The sequence below is a fragment of the Condylostylus longicornis genome, unplaced genomic scaffold, assembly GCF_029603195.1.
Source record: "Condylostylus longicornis isolate FDR11 unplaced genomic scaffold, ASM2960319v2 ptg000044l, whole genome shotgun sequence".
Classification (NCBI taxonomy): Eukaryota; Metazoa; Arthropoda; class Insecta; order Diptera; family Dolichopodidae; genus Condylostylus; species Condylostylus longicornis.
In genome coordinates this window covers 635,917-652,518 of record NW_026578013.1, presented here as the reverse complement: position 1 = coordinate 652,518, position 16,602 = coordinate 635,917, and the positions used below count along the sequence as shown (strand labels likewise).

The 16,602-nt window shown below is 25.5% G+C and overlaps 3 protein-coding genes across 5 annotated transcripts; 2 read left to right on the top strand and 1 right to left on the bottom strand.

Moving 5' to 3' along the window:
* Nucleotides 1-1,036: 1,036 nt before the first annotated feature.
* LOC129610240 (staphylococcal nuclease domain-containing protein 1) lies at nt 1,037-4,948 on the top strand. Its single transcript, XM_055522738.1, has 5 exons — nt 1,037-1,328; nt 1,928-2,046; nt 2,133-2,839; nt 2,916-4,327; nt 4,394-4,948. The coding sequence occupies exons 1-5, from the start codon at nt 1,260-1,262 to the stop codon at nt 4,793-4,795; spliced, it is 2,709 nt and encodes a 902-aa protein (XP_055378713.1). The 5' UTR covers nt 1,037-1,259; the 3' UTR covers nt 4,796-4,948.
* Nucleotides 4,942-6,369, bottom strand: LOC129610241 (THAP domain-containing protein 5). 3 transcript variants are annotated; one of them, XM_055522740.1, is made up of 2 exons: nt 6,215-6,369; nt 4,942-6,099 (listed from the first exon to the last, which is right to left on the bottom strand). In XM_055522740.1, exons 1-2 carry the CDS (start codon nt 6,298-6,300, stop codon nt 5,010-5,012), a joined length of 1,176 nt encoding a protein of 391 aa, XP_055378715.1. In that variant the 5' UTR covers nt 6,301-6,369; the 3' UTR covers nt 4,942-5,009. The 3 variants fall into 3 exon arrangements, with proteins under 3 accessions (XP_055378715.1, XP_055378716.1, XP_055378717.1); XM_055522741.1 differs by having other exon boundaries at nt 6,211-6,353; XM_055522742.1 differs by having other exon boundaries at nt 4,942-6,129; nt 6,211-6,349.
* Nucleotides 6,370-11,427: 5,058 nt separating this feature from the next.
* LOC129610331 (uncharacterized) lies at nt 11,428-15,858 on the top strand. The gene is made up of 5 exons (XM_055522873.1): nt 11,428-11,671; nt 14,917-15,021; nt 15,098-15,323; nt 15,398-15,507; nt 15,584-15,858. Exons 1-5 carry the CDS (start codon nt 11,549-11,551, stop codon nt 15,734-15,736), a joined length of 717 nt encoding a protein of 238 aa, XP_055378848.1. The 5' UTR covers nt 11,428-11,548; the 3' UTR covers nt 15,737-15,858.
* Nucleotides 15,859-16,602: the final 744 nt, after the last annotated feature.

The window sequence follows — 16,602 nt, the reverse complement described above, 5'->3', positions numbered from 1 at the left end:
CTTGCTATTATGACGTAGGCGTTTAGCAAGTTAATTTTTGAAAATGTCTTTGAGAAGAAAACAACTAGCAATATATATAATTGTTTATAAATTTTAGAAACCATAAGTTTGCTAAGTTTAATTTTTTCAAAACAAAATTCAAAAATTTTAAATTAAAAAAAAAAAAAAATCAAAACAACAAATTTTTTTTTTGTGAATTTCTCAATATGTCAAATTACTTGCTCAAATTACTGGCAGCAAAATTTTCTTGCAAGTTGAACTGCAAGTAAACAAGCAAGTAGAAATATTTCAATGTGTTAGTAAAATTTTTGTATGTATTGCAACTTTCTTGCAAGTAACTTGTACGTGTAAATGCTAGGTAAGCAAATATGTATAATTAATTTTGTATGACTTTGCTTTAATTTTAAAACTAACGCTAGTATATTTTTTGACAGATCTTAATCAGATCTGATGTTAAAATCTAAAACGCCCAAAATTATTCACGCAATTTCCAACAGCGCTGTCGTGTCGCTTTTGTTTGATGATGTTTTCGTACTAAAGCAATGCTAATGTGAAATTGATTTCTAATATGTTTATTTTTATTTTACAAATTTAAAATAAGGAATTTAAAGAGAAAAGATACATACTTTTGTCCAAATATCGTTGTAATAAACTATAAAGTCAAGAATCTAATGACTTATAAAAATTTTTAAAAATTTGCTTAAATATTGTCTCTTAAAATATACTTTTATTCGTTTTTTGTTTGGTTCAAATCTAGAATATAAATTATAGCCGACAAAATAATACGTGACGGAGAAAAACGCGCGAGTTCTTAATCAATTTTTAAACAATGTAACTTGAGAAAAAAATATCTACAAAAAAAAAATATATTTTTGTAACTTGAGAATTTTAATTCATCGTTTTAAAAATTACCACAAATGGCGCTGTAAATATTTGATGTCAGAATAGTCATTAGTCAATTTGTCATACGAACAGCAACATAATTTTATATTTAAGCAACATAAATTTATTGCTCCGAAATTATACGAAATGATGCTTACTTTTGATTTAATTAAAGACGTGTGTTGACTAAAAGCCCTATATTGGGTTTGAGAAGAAAGGTATTTTTTTTACAGTCTTTCATGTTTTATTTTTAAAACAAATTATTATAAAAGTAGAGTTTCAGTTACTGTTAAAACTGAACTTTGCTTTACAATTAAAGGATTTATAAAAAAAAATAGATTTTTTTTTAAACATAATACCTGAAACCTGCTAAAATAATGGCTACTCAAACTGCAACTACTAATGCTACTGCTGCTCCAGTCCTAAGAAAAGGTGTCGTTAAATTTGTAAGTTGAATGATTTAAAATTGCATTACTATTCGTCTAGGCAAAATTATATTTTAAAATTTTATGTTTTGTTTTTTATAAAATCGTGTAAAAAAATTTTAAGATAAGTGGGTACCAAATCCACATGTAATTTTACTATTGCCATGTTGGCACTGTTGGCATTTGCACTTTCACATTTCTGTCATTTTAGAAAAAGACGAACAATAAATGTGTTTTAGAAATTTGAACTTTTTTTTTATTATTGACACATTATTGAAATAAATAGTTATTATATTTTTTATCTTTTTTTCATATACGATAATTTTTAAGAAATTGAAAATTGTTTGGTTCTAATTAAAATTCACATAGACATAATATTGTTTTAAGCAAATATTTGGAATGATAGAATAATACATATTCTACCTTTATTTGTTTAATGACGAATTTATCTGTTTTATAGTTTACTTTTCGGATTTGCAGATAGGTACCTACATACCTTCTGTAAATGCAGTTGGTTTATATATTTGCTTATTTTTATATGTATGTGTTTAAGTATTTTTTTTATATTAATAAAATTAATATTTTGAAATACATTTGATATATTTTATATTGTCTTTTAGATTGTTTCGGGGGACACTATCATTATAAGAGGGCAACCAAAATCTGGACCACCACCAGAAAAACAAGTTACTTTATCATTTGTAACTGCCCCGAAACTTGCAAAAAACCGTGCTGGCGGGTAAGTAAATATATTGTGGAATACTAAAATTTTGGTCAAGCGTCAATTTTATACTAGTCTTAATTACACTTATTTATTTTTTTCAGAGAAGAAACAAAGGACGAACCTTGGGCATGGGAAGCGAGAGAGTTTTTACGTGAAAAATTAATTGGAAAAGATGTTACATTTACATGCGAAAAAATTGCAAATAGCGCGCGTGAGTACGGTAATGTGTTCTTGGGTGAAGAAAATATCACTGAATCAATCGTCAAAGCTGGTCTTGTTAGCGTTCGACGCGATGTTCCAAAAACTGCACCGGAATATTTGCGTTTGCAAGAATTAGAAGAAGAAGCTAAAGCTGCTAATCGTGGGATGTATAGTAACAGTCCAGCTTCTGACCATGTTCGTAATATCAAATGGACACAAGAAAACCATAGCCAAATTGTTGAAAGTTTCAACAAAAAACCTATAAAAGCTATAATAGAACATGTTAAAGATGGCTCAACCATTCGTGCCTTTTTAATACTACCTGATTCTACTTATTATTTTATAACTTTGATGATATCAGGCATTCGCTCACCCGGACCAAAATATGATGCAAGTGGTAAACCAGAAGCAGTTGAATACTTTGAGGAAGCACGTTATTTTGTTGAATCAAGATTATTACATCGCGATGTAGAGATTATATTAGAATCAAACACAAACACTAATTTTGTTGGATCTATTTTGTTCCCAAAAGGAAACATTGCTGAAGCTTTGTTAAGGGAAGGTTTGGCAAAATGCTTTGATAGGAGTATGCAATTTTCGAATTCTGGTATAAATTAAAGAAATATTTAAACTTTATATAAAAATATCATTAAATAATAAAATTGAATTCAAAATTATTACAGGTGCCGATAAATTAAGATCTGCTGAAAAACAGGCAAAAGATAAACGTTTACGATTATGGACAAACTATCAATCGAACAACCAAATACAGCATGAGAAAGATAAAGATTTTCAAGGAACTGTTATTGAAGTTTTTTACGGCGATGCAATTTCTGTAAAGAGTGCAGCTGGTCAAGTTAAAAAAGTTTATCTTTCAAGTATAAGACCACCTAGGGAACAAGGGAAACCTGTTGAGGATGGGGAAGTAAAAAAAACTCAAAGAAACAAAAATTTCCGTCCCCTCTATGATATTCCTTGGATGTTTGAAGCTCGAGAGTTCCTTCGAAAAAAATTAATCGGCAAAAAAGTCAACTGCACTTTAGATTATATCTCACCAGCAAGAGATAATTTCCCTGAAAAGTACTGTTACACTGTTACATTAGGGGGCCAAAACATTGCTGAAACTATGGTTAGTAAGGGTTTGGCAACAGTGGTTAAATATCGAGCAGATGACGATCAACGTTCTTCCAAATATGATGATCTGAAAGCGGCTGAAGATAAAGCACAAAAAGCGCAATGCGGATTGCATGCTAAAAAAGACATTCCAATTCATCGGATAAACGATTTAACTGCCGATCATTCACGTATTAAACATCAATATCTTCCATCATGGCAACGTGCTCTTCGTACTGAAGCAAGTGTAGAATTTATTGCAAGTGGTTCACGTATCCGTTTATACATACCTAAAGACAGTTGTTTAGTGACTTTTTGCTTAGCGGGTATATCTTGCCGTCGATCATCACGTCCTGCAATGAACGGTGTACCAGCACAAGAAGGGGAACCTTACGGGGATAAAGCTTTAGAGTTTACAAAAGATAAAATATTACAACGGGATGTTAGCGTTCATATTGATACGACTGATAAAGCTAGCACTTGTGTTATTGGCTGGCTTTGGATTGATCAACTCAATTTATCGGTGGCTTTAGTTGAAGAAGGCTTAGCAGAAGTACATTTTAGTGCTGAAAAGTCTGAGCATTATCGTGCATTAAAACAAGCAGAAGATCGTGCAAAAGCAGCCAAAAAAAATATTTGGGCTGATTATGTTGAAGTGACGGAAGAAAAGAACAAGGAAGAGCCTGAAGATACGGTTGTGGAGAGAAAAATTGATCGCGAATCTGTAATTATAACAGAAGTTACACCCGAAATTCATTTCTATGCTCAAAATACACGGGACGGCTCCAAACTTGAAAATCTAATGAGCAAATTAAGACAAGAATTTCAAACAAATCCTCCAATGTCCGGTACTTTTACGCCAAAGCGAAATGATATTTGCGCAGCCAAATTTAGTGACGACAACGAGTGGTATCGCGCTAAAATTGAAAAACTCCAAAGTGGTCAAGCCTTAATCCGTTACATTGATTATGGCAATAAAGAAGTAATTTTTGTACCTTTTTTTTTTGTAATATTTTTTCAATTGTTAATTTTTTCTTTTAATGTATAGAATGTGCCTTTGGCTCGCCTTGCATCACTACCCTCTACGTTAAATAACGATAAACCCTATGCAACTGAATATGCACTTGCATTAGTAGCACTCCCACCAGAAGCCGAAGATAAAGAAGAAGCGTATCGTGTATTCGCCCAAGATGTGCTTAATCAAAAACTAATGCTCAACGTTGAATTTATTTCGTCCGGCGTTTCATACGCTACTTTGGAAAACGCCCAAAAAGTTGACATTGGCAAAGAGCTAATAAAAGACGGTTATTTGATGGTCGATAAACGTCGGGAAAGAAAAATTCAAGATTTACTCAGCGAATACAAAGAAGCTGAAACAGTAGCAAAAAAGGCTCATAAAGGAATTTGGGAATACGGAGACATTACTCAAGACGATCCTGTTGATCTTTAAGAACAAAACAATAAATAAAGTAACTTGACTCATACGTTTTACTTTTATTTTCTGTTTTGTTTTTCTTTTTTTTTTTTCAAATTGTAAAAAAAAAAAATATTAAAAAAAATTAAATATAAATAAAAGGCGTATAGTAATTTTTGTTTAAAATAAGCTTTGTTTATTTAAAATTATTAATCAAACAGAAAAAAATTTCGAGATTACAGTTCGATAATCAATTTTCAAGCAGCCACTTCTCAACATCTTTTTGTGGAGGCAACCGAAATCGCCATTCATCTCTAAAGTAAAAAAAAACCGATTCACCTAATTGTAAAAGCTCCTTAGCCCTTTCTTTCTCATCTATTTCCCATTCTCGTTCTGAGCTACCGAACATTTCCATACGTATTAACGATGACATCGAAGGGCATACATATTTTTTGATCGATTGAAAGAGTTTTTCTTTCGTTAATGGAATTAATGTTTTATTGGGTTTATTTTGAGCTGATATTTGACCTTTAAGCTTTACTATTTCACTCTCCTTTAGTTCTAGTTGTTTTCTTAAGACTTCATTTTCCGTTTCGGAATCAGCTTGAATTTTTTCAACAAAATCTTTGAGTTCATTTATTAGTAGTTTATTAGATTCAAGTTCTTTCTTTAGCACTTCAATTCTTTTGATACTATCGTCCTTGTCTTCTACGCTTTTATTGATACTATAATGCTCATTATTTTCAATTTCAACGGTTTCAGCTAAAAATACTCCTTCGGTCATACCCGATATTTTTTTTTCATTATCTGATGTTTCATTAGTTAATTTAGACAGGCAATTTTCGATTTCTACATCAAAGTTATCCCAACCTACGTTTTCTTTGCTCTGGCTTTCTACTGTATCTGTTTTTACAATTTCAATACCAGAAATTTCCTTATTTTTATTTAAATTGAAGCACACCACATTCTTTTGCAGAAGTTGTATTTTTGAATTGATAATCTTAGGTTCATCCTCAGTTAGTTTATGTTTCAAACTGTTTGAAACTCTTCTTCCAACCACTGGCGGTATTAAATGTGCAGCTGTTGGTAAAGGAATTCTTTTTGGCTCTGGAAAATCTGATGTTTCGTAGTCCAAAGCTACTTTACCTTCATCATCTTCGTAAAGAATTGTTAGTGTCGGAACTGCCATTTTGGTTATTCTATTTTTTTTGTAGTTCATAAAACATTCATCTCGAAAATGTTCATTACATACAACTTTGTTTGCCACTTTATTTTGGTCGAGTTTTAAAATATTTTCCGCGTCTGCATATTTGATCCATTTCTTTAGCTTCTCTGGATCTCTAAATTCAAACAAATAAAAATTAACGCAACTTTAAAATCGAGAAAATAAAAATTTTTTGTAAATTTTATAACGCTGATAACTTAAATTTGCTTTTCCATAGCATCTTTACCTACTTTACTGGAAAATGAAAGAAATGCCTTTGCGGATTATTCGCTGATGTATTTTTACAATCTCGAAACACGCATCTGCATCCCCCCATGTTTTAATTGTTTAGTTTTAATTTGAGAAATTGAAAAACAAATTTAAATTGCTGCTAGGCGCTTGTGGATATTTTTGACAACTAACAAAAAAAACTTTTTGACATGCTGAATTTATGTTATTGCAGTAAACTACTACACAACTATTTAGCAAAAGAGTATCAAAATATTTTGCGATGTCGTAATACGCGTAAAGTTTAACTTACGTTTTACGTATAAAATTTTCAAAATCGAGTCGGTGATTAGCCTGAAAATTCAATTTTATGCAATATGTAAAGAAGAACAATTTCATAAGCTATTCGTCTTTATTAAAGAAAAAAAACAAAATTTTATTTTACCTTATGTTTAATTTATTCTCTAGCTACGTTTTTAACATTTTTTTGTTAATTAGATTTCAAAGAAAAATAAAAATGACAAATATACATTTGTACGTATTTATATAGGTGAATACATTTTGATTATGGAAAATTTATAACAAATTCCTCATTATACAAATTGAACTAAAAAAGTATTTGTGAATGTTATATTTGTATGAAATGTCAAATGAAATTTGTACGTTTTACTGACTAGGAGAGATAGAAGAAAATGTTATGTGGGTTAACTTTTAGATCTTTGCGGCGCATCGAAAAAAAAAACCAAAAAAGAAAAAAAATAACATAAATTTTCGAGAAATTTCGAGTTTTTAAAAATAAAAAACGAAAAATTCTGACTTTAATGAGCTATATCTGCAAAACTATGGCACAGATCAAATTGATCGTAGTACCAAAAATAAAGAAGATTCAATTGCTTTTAATTACTGGTAAAAATATTATTTAAAAAATTTTAACTTACATACATAATATATATGTGCGAAAACAGAGTTTTGCATAAGAACAAAATTTTATAGGATTATTATGGCTTGCGAAGTTGTGTGTACTCGAAGCGAATAGTTTACTCAAGTATTCGTCGAAATGTCATTAGGTTCACAAATATTTTTATTCGGTAGCAAAAAATCTTTGCTATCGAGATTTAAAAAAAAAACACGTTTGAAGTTATTAAAAAAGTAAAAAAAGTGAACAGTATAAGTTATAAAATTAAAAAAATTTTTTAAATATTTTATGCTTAATTGATATCTTAACATTTTTAATTTATGAAATAAATGAAAATATTTTTTCATCGAGTGCCGACTTATTGTATTGTGATGAGAGCACGCAATAATATTAATGAAGACGAAGAAAATACAAATGTTAGAAAATACAAATATCTATAAAAAATCAAATCCATTGGATTTACCCGAAGGTTCATTGGAGATTCCAAAGCGTTTAAAACCTCAGAAATAATATCATTTCACGCATAAGCTAAAATTTTTTAAATAATATTTTTACCGTATCTTCTCTATAGATACGATTACCAAAAACTCATATTGTAGGTGACGTGATAGTGCCTTTTATCATGTTAGTGATGCAACTAACAGAATATGGATAATATCTCAAAGCCTAAGAAAGCATTTTTATCTTATTGCCGCAGGACAACCAAAATTTGTAGATATGTAGGTACGTAATGGCCAAAAATAATAATAAAACTTAATTATAAATTAAATTAAAAATATAAATTAATTTATTTTTGTTAATGTAGGTACCTACATGTTGAGTTGAATATAGAAAATATTGTAAAATGTTCCCAGTAATTAACCACCCACAAAAATTAAATTTGAAATAATGACCAAATTCAGAATAGCATTGGGTTACTTAAGAAAATTATAAACATAACATCTTATACATAAGATCTTTTACATTGATCTTAATAAATTAATTTAAAAAAAAATGTTGAATATAGTGGTATTCATCGTATACATAGCATAAACATATGTAAATACCTAATATATTTTAAAATTTTAAGTAATGATAACAGTATACATATGTATATACACATGTTATTATACAGTATATTATTTAAAAATTATTAATCTAATTAGAATTTAAGCCTTAAACTTGAAAAATTTTTTTTTTGAAATGGATGAGAATTTTAATTTTTAAAAATTATTACAATACTGTGCTCATGTATTTTATCTGTATTCAAATGGGGTATACTAATTTACTGATACGATTTAAATTGAGTATCATCGACATTAATAATATATGTAATTAAGTATTATATTTGTGTATGTATGTATATATTTAAGTTTTATAAGGGAGGTCATAAAATTAAAACAATAAAAATTGAAGAGAAGAAAACTGTGAAGGGTCATAAACTTTTCTTGACAAAACAAAAAATAATACTAATATGCAAGTAAATAAAAGAATAATGTACAATAATGCATTCAGTATGACCAGAGACGTGTTATGCTACCACAAAAAAAATGTGTTTACTTAGAAAAATTCTAAAAAATAAATTTTATAACTATTGCACAATAAATTTATAATTGTAATTTTATTGTTCAAAAGTGAAGATTTGCGAAGAACTTATTTTGAATGAAAGGGCAAACTCCTGACATAGGTCCTAAATGAAAACTAATCTATAATGTACCTACTTTACTCAACAATTTGAACTAATACTGATTTTTTTACCTGTTTATTCAACTTACAAATATATACAATTTATTTAATTCTTAAAATTATTTTAAACAAGTGCATAACGATATACAGGGGTTTTTTAAAGTTGACGCATCTCTACCATCTACAAAGATGCATTATCGAATATTTTATATTTCTTTTGTATATCATAAATAAGTTATATTAATTTTTGAATTACTGTCCAAATGCAGAATGAATTTCGATTTGTTTTATTAAAATACAAATTTTAATGAGGGTTTTCGTATATTCAGTTCTAGAATATTATGTTTTAAATTCTAGCTTGTAGTATGTTCGAAAATTCACGCTACATACAATGAAAATATAGAAATTACTGCCTGTAATAAAGTGCGAACTGAAATTCAATGCGCAATAAAAAAATGTTAGAAATTTAGAAATGTAAATTTAAAATTCGAAAAAAAAATTTAAAATCAAAAATGACCGATTCAGCTATTGAAGGGTTATTAAAGTAAGTTTTCTTTAAGTTTTCAAACCTTGTTAAAATTTCCTTATTTTGCAATGAATTGGAAGGCGAAAAGTATTGGGATACAATTTCATGAACATTGTCATTTCTATTATTTTCGAACGACCCATTATTTAGTAGTGTCCGAATTCGTCGACTGCGTAAACAAAAATAAACTTAGCTAAAGTTTTTGCATACTGTTTAATGCTGTAACTTAGAAATTTTAGTTCTAATATAGAACTTTCAACGCAGCGTGCATAGACGAAAACCCTCAATATCTGAACACAATAGTTTGTTTAGCATCTATAAGGTGAATATCTTAAGGTGGATGGATATACATACATGCATACATGCGTATTATGAATACCTTCTCTTTTTTTTTTAGAATCGACACTAATTTTTAGTGTGTTCTAAGAAAAGGCCAATTTGTTCATAAATCATTTTAATTAATTTAATAATATGTTGTTTATATGTTAAATATGCTGCTAACTATATACATAAATATGCTGTATAACAGTAGATACTTATAATTACTTAAAGAAGTAAATTTTAATTTTTTTTTTTTGTGTTATACTTATCCAAAAAAAAAAAGAGCAACAAATAAATTTTGATATTTTTTATTAAAATTTTTGAATTCCTTATTTTGATTTTAGTCATACACTTATATAGTTGACATTACATACAACTATTCTTATTACGAGTATGTTCACATCATACTTATTCATTTACTAATAAGTTTACATACATACATATTTACATGCTATGATCTATTAAAAAATAAATGTTATAATAAGTGATCTTCATATAGACCCCCCCTTTTTTTCAATCTAATAATGCATATTATGATCAATTTGTTGTGAACCCCATTAACCAATGAAACAAATAAAATTTAAATACTTAAAATGAAATTGTGTGTATAACAAATTTTCGCGTCAACAATATTAATATTTTACAGCATGAATGATTCACAAGTAAATTTTATTTTCCTTTTTTTTTGTATTTTGTTGTTGATGAATAAAATTCCAGACTTGTAGTCAAAATATGGGGTATATGAATTTGCCTTATAATACACGTATATAATTATTACGAGTATAACAGTTTGTATATCTATATTTATAAGTATATTTTATTATTATCATAACCAATTCACAAGTTGTTCAATGAAAATAAAATAACCTTTTAAAAAAAAAATAAAAATTGTTACAATAAATTTTTTTACATATACGCAGTAATTGTGCCTTCTGATCTTTTAAAAAGTAATGTTATTTATGTACAGTATATTATGTATACATATTATGAATGTACTGTATAATATTTAATTTAATTTACAAAAAAAGTGTTCGAGGAAATCTCTTGTATTTTAAAATTCCACCAAGTTCTACCCTAATTAATTTTTTTTTTTTGTTGAACAATATAATCGGGCATATAATTTGTACTACAGTAAATTTTCACTACTATATACGACTAAGCGTATACATTTTTATATATAATTATGTATAAATACTTATTATAGTTATATATACGATAGCAAATATACATATAGGCTATAAATGTATATTATATTTTTTCTCTTTATTATTATTATTTTGGAATTTTCTTTTTTATAATTGACTCGATTAATGTTGTAGCCAATACTAGAACTAAATATAACAATAACATGTACATATATACCTATCTTTTTTTCTTATTTTACTCTTCTAATATAATTTACAGTTATTTTGTGAAAATTGGTGATCCTGAACGGTTGTAAAATTCTAAACAAATACAATATAACATAAAAGATTTTGATCGCATAATTTAAAAATCGGACAAATATTGCGTCGGATAACGAAACGATTAAAATTATTATACGGAAAAATTAAAAAATACTATATTATATAATAATTAAAATAATATTATTAGAAAATATTTAAATTACATGTGGAAAATTATAATTATAACAAAATAATAAACTAAATTAATTAAAAAAAAATTTAGAATAAAATTAAAAAGCAAATAATTCAACTACAATATAAGAATTTTTTTTAAATTAAATATAATATTGTAATTTTCGAAAAAAAAAAATAATTAAATTTATAATTTGGAAAAATAATATATTTAAAATATACTACATTACGGAATGAAAAAAAATTAATTATCGTATAAGATTTAAATTAAAATTTTTTTTTTAGAATATTTCATTACTATTATTATTGATATTATTTAATTAATTAATAAAAAAAAAATTATTTATTAAATATGTTGAAATTATTAATATATTTTGTAATATTAATTTTTTTAAAAATATCAACAGCATATGAAAGCCGTCCATCACAATTTTGTATGAATGTTAATCCACAAAAAGGATTAGATATAGATAAAGTTAGTACCTACCTACATATATTATAAAAAATTAAAAATATTTTTAATTATTTTTATTTTAATTAAGAATTTGTTTTTGTAAGTAACATAAATATTATGGATTAATGAGTGACTATGTATATAAAATATTAATTATTGCATAAATTAGGGAGTTTTTTTTTTCTAAAAATAAAATTATCTTCATTATTTAAAAATAATTTTTAAATTAGCTAATAATTGCGTAATTAAATTTGTTTATTAAAATTTTATATTGAATATTATGCGCATTGCACATATTGAAAATATTTTTATAATTTTGAATTTTTAAATAAGTATTCTAAAATATATTACACTTGTACATACATATGTATATGCATATATGCAAATGGTTGTACATATATACTAATATTATAGTCTAGTATGTTAGAATTTGAAAAGCTGAAAACTAGAAAAATAAAATTTTAACATATTTTTTCTGAATACATAAGTAGATTTTAAATGTATTCGCAATAAAAATTTATAAATTGTTGTATAGGTAGATGCTGATATTCAAGTTTATTTCATAAATTTTGAAAAAGCGAAATTGTTTATATTAATTGGTTTTCTTAATTTTAATGGGCTGTAGATCAGACTGATTCATTAAAATGTACAATATTATATGTAAAATTTTTGTCTGGAACTTGCCTAAGTTTATATACTTACACATTCCCTCTCGAATAAATAGAAGTTTTTAACAACTTCTTTTTCAAAGGGCCTGTAAAGGGCTTGTATTCAATATATTGTTTGATTTTATATTTTATGAAATTTCAGAATAAAAACTATTCAAATTTTAGAAAAAATCAAGTTTTTGGAATTTTTTTTTAGTCATTTAGTTTTCTCTAACTCTCACTTATTTCGTTTACTTATTTTACAGAATGTTGCCCAGTTTCTTAAGATAATTATAGACCTTAAAATCAATAAAAATCAAAAATATTAAAGCTATATATTTTTCTTTACAATAGTGAAATACAAATGGGTTTTTTTCGCTACATCTACTGTACAATCCTATAAATGATTATATTAATCCTATATAGATGATAGATATATAGATATTGTATACGCTTTATTGAACGACCCTGTATATATATGTTTTTTTACTTACTTAAGTTATGTAGTCATATGTAGTCATATGTAGCATTTGAAATAATTGAAAGGGACAATTTTTAATTATCCAATTTTGAAATAATCTTTTGAATAATTTACGTAAATTTAAAAAAATTTTAATCATTTACTATAGATATATAAAAAAAAAATAATATATTTATAATATCATTTCTTTTAACAAGAAAAAAAACCTTGGAATTATAATAATTAATTTAAAGATTTTATGCGAGCAATAGTAATAGGAAATTATACGCGAGTAGGTTTTTTAATGCATAATATTTATTTTTTTTATTATAATAATTCAAAGTATTCTCAATATAATTATTAAGTAATACGTTAATTATTTAACATTGCAATATTTTTATAACTTGTTTATTATTGAAGAATATTTATGTATGCTTAATTCTTTAATAACACTCACATAATATTACATAGCAGATCATGTATATAAATTATTACATATAAGATACGTCCAAATACATGTATGTATGTATATAAGTACATAATAAGTTGTGAAAATACTCGAAATGACATCAAAAATTAATTAAGCATAACTTCAAAAAAACATTCTTCCAATAAATTTTCTATTTATAAAGAAAAGAAAAAAAAAATTCTTGACAGAGGCGGGATATTGGATAATTAATTAATTAACTATTACGTTATATTTCGTATAATGTTGCTTAGAATTGAATTTTTAGTGTTATCCCATTTACAAATTTCATGTAACATAACATAGTACTTAAGCATAAAATGGATTGATGCTGTTAAACGCACACTCATTAAACTTTCATAAGTCAAATTTAATATTGTAAACCCTGATCAAAAACATTTTATTGTTTAGAGTTACTAACACATTTGATTGTTGCATTGTATATAAGATATCAAATTGATGCAATTTTGAGAGGTATTTATACTACAATATTATGTCTGCTACAGTATTGTGTGTACTCATACTTGTGTCGGATTTTAAGGAATTTTAATATATTTCAAAATGCTGAGATCGACCAATCGTTTCCGATCTAATTTAATAAATTTCTTGCAAAAAGGTCTTTTCTTTAAATTTGAATCGTGATATCAGATTTTCAGTATTATTGTATCACCTTAACTTTATTCAATGAATTCTAGTTTCCCTGGTTTCAAAATTGTAGTAATGCGGTAAATAAAATAAACATGCAAAGTTGCAGTAATGGTTTGTATTATGAACGAAAATTTAAAATTATTGGTTCCGATAAATAAAATACAATTTGTTTTTAATTTCTATCGAATTTCTATTCTTCTTTTCAAATTAATGTAGGCAGTAGAATAAAATTTGTTGTGTAGTTACTTTTGTAATAAGTGATTTAATTGAATTACAAAATTTTCTTTTTTTTTTACTTGCTACAATTTTTGCAATTATTAAAAATCTTGTTGTAAAGTGAATCTATTATTTATTCTATTATTGGTGTATAAAAGATGAGATCTTTTTTAATTGATAAATGAAAAAACTTATTATGTATTTTTTTTTCTTATGAGCTTTTCAAAATTATTTTAATTTAAACCTTATAAGATTGTATACTTGTGTTATAATTAAATTTAGTTTTCATTGTTTGCATTTACATTGGAAATAAATCTATATGTCATGGGTATTTTGCATAGTTCTGTATAAATTTGATATATAAAAAATGTATGTGTATATGGAGTAATTTAAATTGTTTTTAATAAAATTTCCACTATTATTAGATTGTATTAGTGATTCAGGTGTATATATCACAGAAATATAGCTATTTTAAAGAAAAAATTTGCAAATATTTCTTATTAAAATTAATAAAATTTAAAAATAAAATTCCAAAATATTTCAAATTTAATTGTAATAGTAAATTAGTTTGAAATTTACATCTTGAATGCTCTGCTTGAAACCACCTGAATGCGAAATACTCAGTTTCAAGAAGAATATTGCATTTCGGAATGTCAATTTATAACTGCTTGATCGCAACTAAAAATCAACATTGCAATTTGTAATTATGTTAAAGAAATCAAATTATAATTAACTGTAAAAGTTAATCATAAGTTAATAGAATCTTAAATCGTTAATTTCGATATAATTTCAGTTATTGTAATTCTAATTCATCTTTTTTTATTTTAAGATATTAGGAAAATGGTATGGAAATGATATTATAGAGCATGCTGGGTTTTCAACAGATCCTGGTGTTTACTATTATGATACGTGCGCTGAAATCACAATTTATAATGTAAATATTCCATAATTTTATTAATATGAATAAAAACTTTTAATTATTTACTTATATTTATAATTTTTCTATTAAGGTTCGATTTGCAAATTTTGCAAATAAAAAAATTTCAAGTATAAATGATGAAATTTTATTATTGGAATTAACATGGGAGGAAAGAGGTTATTATGATTCCGAAACAACAATTATTGAATATGCATTACAATTTAATCGGGCAACACCAGGATTTTGGGTAACAGTTGATAAACAAAAAGGATTTTCACCAGCTTTAAAATATAATCAATTTAATGGAACAATACAAGGTTTGTAATGATTTCAATTTGGAAAATTAAAATACATACCACAATTATTTAACAATAGGTATTTTTTATTATAGTTGTAAAGGCAGTTAAAGATCAGTTAGTTTTAACATTTTGTGGATTAAAATTGGGAGAAAGCTTTTTTTCAATAATTTTAACAAGGAATTTACAACCATTACCATTTGATGTAAGAGAATTAAAATGAAGATAAAATAATAATTTTCTGATTAATTTTTTTTTACTTTTCCTTAATTATGGTATAGGATTTGGATAGTACATATAAATTATTAAGAAGACGTGGTTTAACAACTGATCATGTTAGAAGAGTTTGCCAACCAAGAAATAATTCAAATACAACAAAAAGTTCTCTAATTATACTAATAGTTTTAATTTTTCTTATATTTATTATAAATTAGAAAATTAATATTATTATTAATATTATGTAATGTAATTGAAAACAAGTAATTCAGTTGAATTGATTATATTAAAAATATTAATAAAATGATTTATTAAATATAATTTTATTTACTTAAAGGAATCGTTTGTTTGTACTGTTTTCCTATAAAAAATGTTAATATTTGTATAAATTATGTGCTACCAGTAGCTTGCGGTAGATTATTTTTATTTTTAATATTAATTCATAAAATATTGAATTGAAAAAGTATTTTTTGTATGAATAACGTTGCGTAGGTAATTCAATTTAAATTTCATCCTATGAAAATGTAAAATAAAAAAATTACAACTTTAAAATGCCTTAATAACCATAAATAATTATGTACAGAGCTATATATGTTTTATGATTTCATAATGAAAACAATGGAATTAAAAAGCAATTACAATATTTTTTTGTTATTATACAATTAAAATAATTTATTCTTTTACGCTTGATAATTCAATTTTATGTGAAGAAATTAACTATAATAAATTGAATAATTCTCTTTTGTTTATTACTTTTTTAATTGAATAAATAAGAAAATTAAAATTTTTCATTTTTAAATCAGTTTTACAAAATTTTGTTTTCGGTTAATTGGCACCAATTAAAATTTTAATTTTAAATTACCATCGAGAAAGTTTAAATACGCTTATATTTACATATAACGTTAGAGTTTTTAAGAAAACAAAAATGACAAAAGAATATTTTTAAAATTTTAGTTGCAGCAAACGCAATTAAGAAACTACGCATGCAGTTGTAGATTAGGGTCTATTAATTACAATAATTTTATGAAAACTAATTAAAGATGTAACAATATATAAAATATAAGATATGCATTTATAAATGCAA

What these genes read in the sequence shown, in the direction of transcription:
- LOC129610240 (XM_055522738.1), top strand. Translation starts at nt 1,260, where the DNA reads ATGGCTACTCAAACTGCAACTACTAATGCTACTGCTGCTCCAGTCCTA. An exon ending in TATGCAATTTTCGAATTCTG is followed by an intron (nt 2,840 to 2,915) that starts GTATAAATTAAA and finishes AAATTATTACAG; the next exon opens with GTGCCGATAAATTAAGATCT. An exon ending in TTGATTATGGCAATAAAGAA is followed by an intron (nt 4,328 to 4,393) that starts GTAATTTTTGTA and finishes TTTAATGTATAG; the next exon opens with AATGTGCCTTTGGCTCGCCT.
- LOC129610241 (XM_055522740.1), bottom strand. Translation starts at nt 6,300, where the DNA reads ATGGGGGGATGCAGATGCGTGTTTCGAGATTGTAAAAATACATCAGCG. An exon ending in TTCTTTCATTTTCCAGTAAA is followed by an intron (nt 6,100 to 6,214) that starts GTAGGTAAAGAT and finishes GTTTGAATTTAG; the next exon opens with AGATCCAGAGAAGCTAAAGA.
- LOC129610331 (XM_055522873.1), top strand. Translation starts at nt 11,549, where the DNA reads ATGTTGAAATTATTAATATATTTTGTAATATTAATTTTTTTAAAAATA. An exon ending in AAGGATTAGATATAGATAAA is followed by an intron (nt 11,672 to 14,916) that starts GTTAGTACCTAC and finishes TTTTATTTTAAG; the next exon opens with ATATTAGGAAAATGGTATGG. An exon ending in TACAACCATTACCATTTGAT is followed by an intron (nt 15,508 to 15,583) that starts GTAAGAGAATTA and finishes ATTATGGTATAG; the next exon opens with GATTTGGATAGTACATATAA.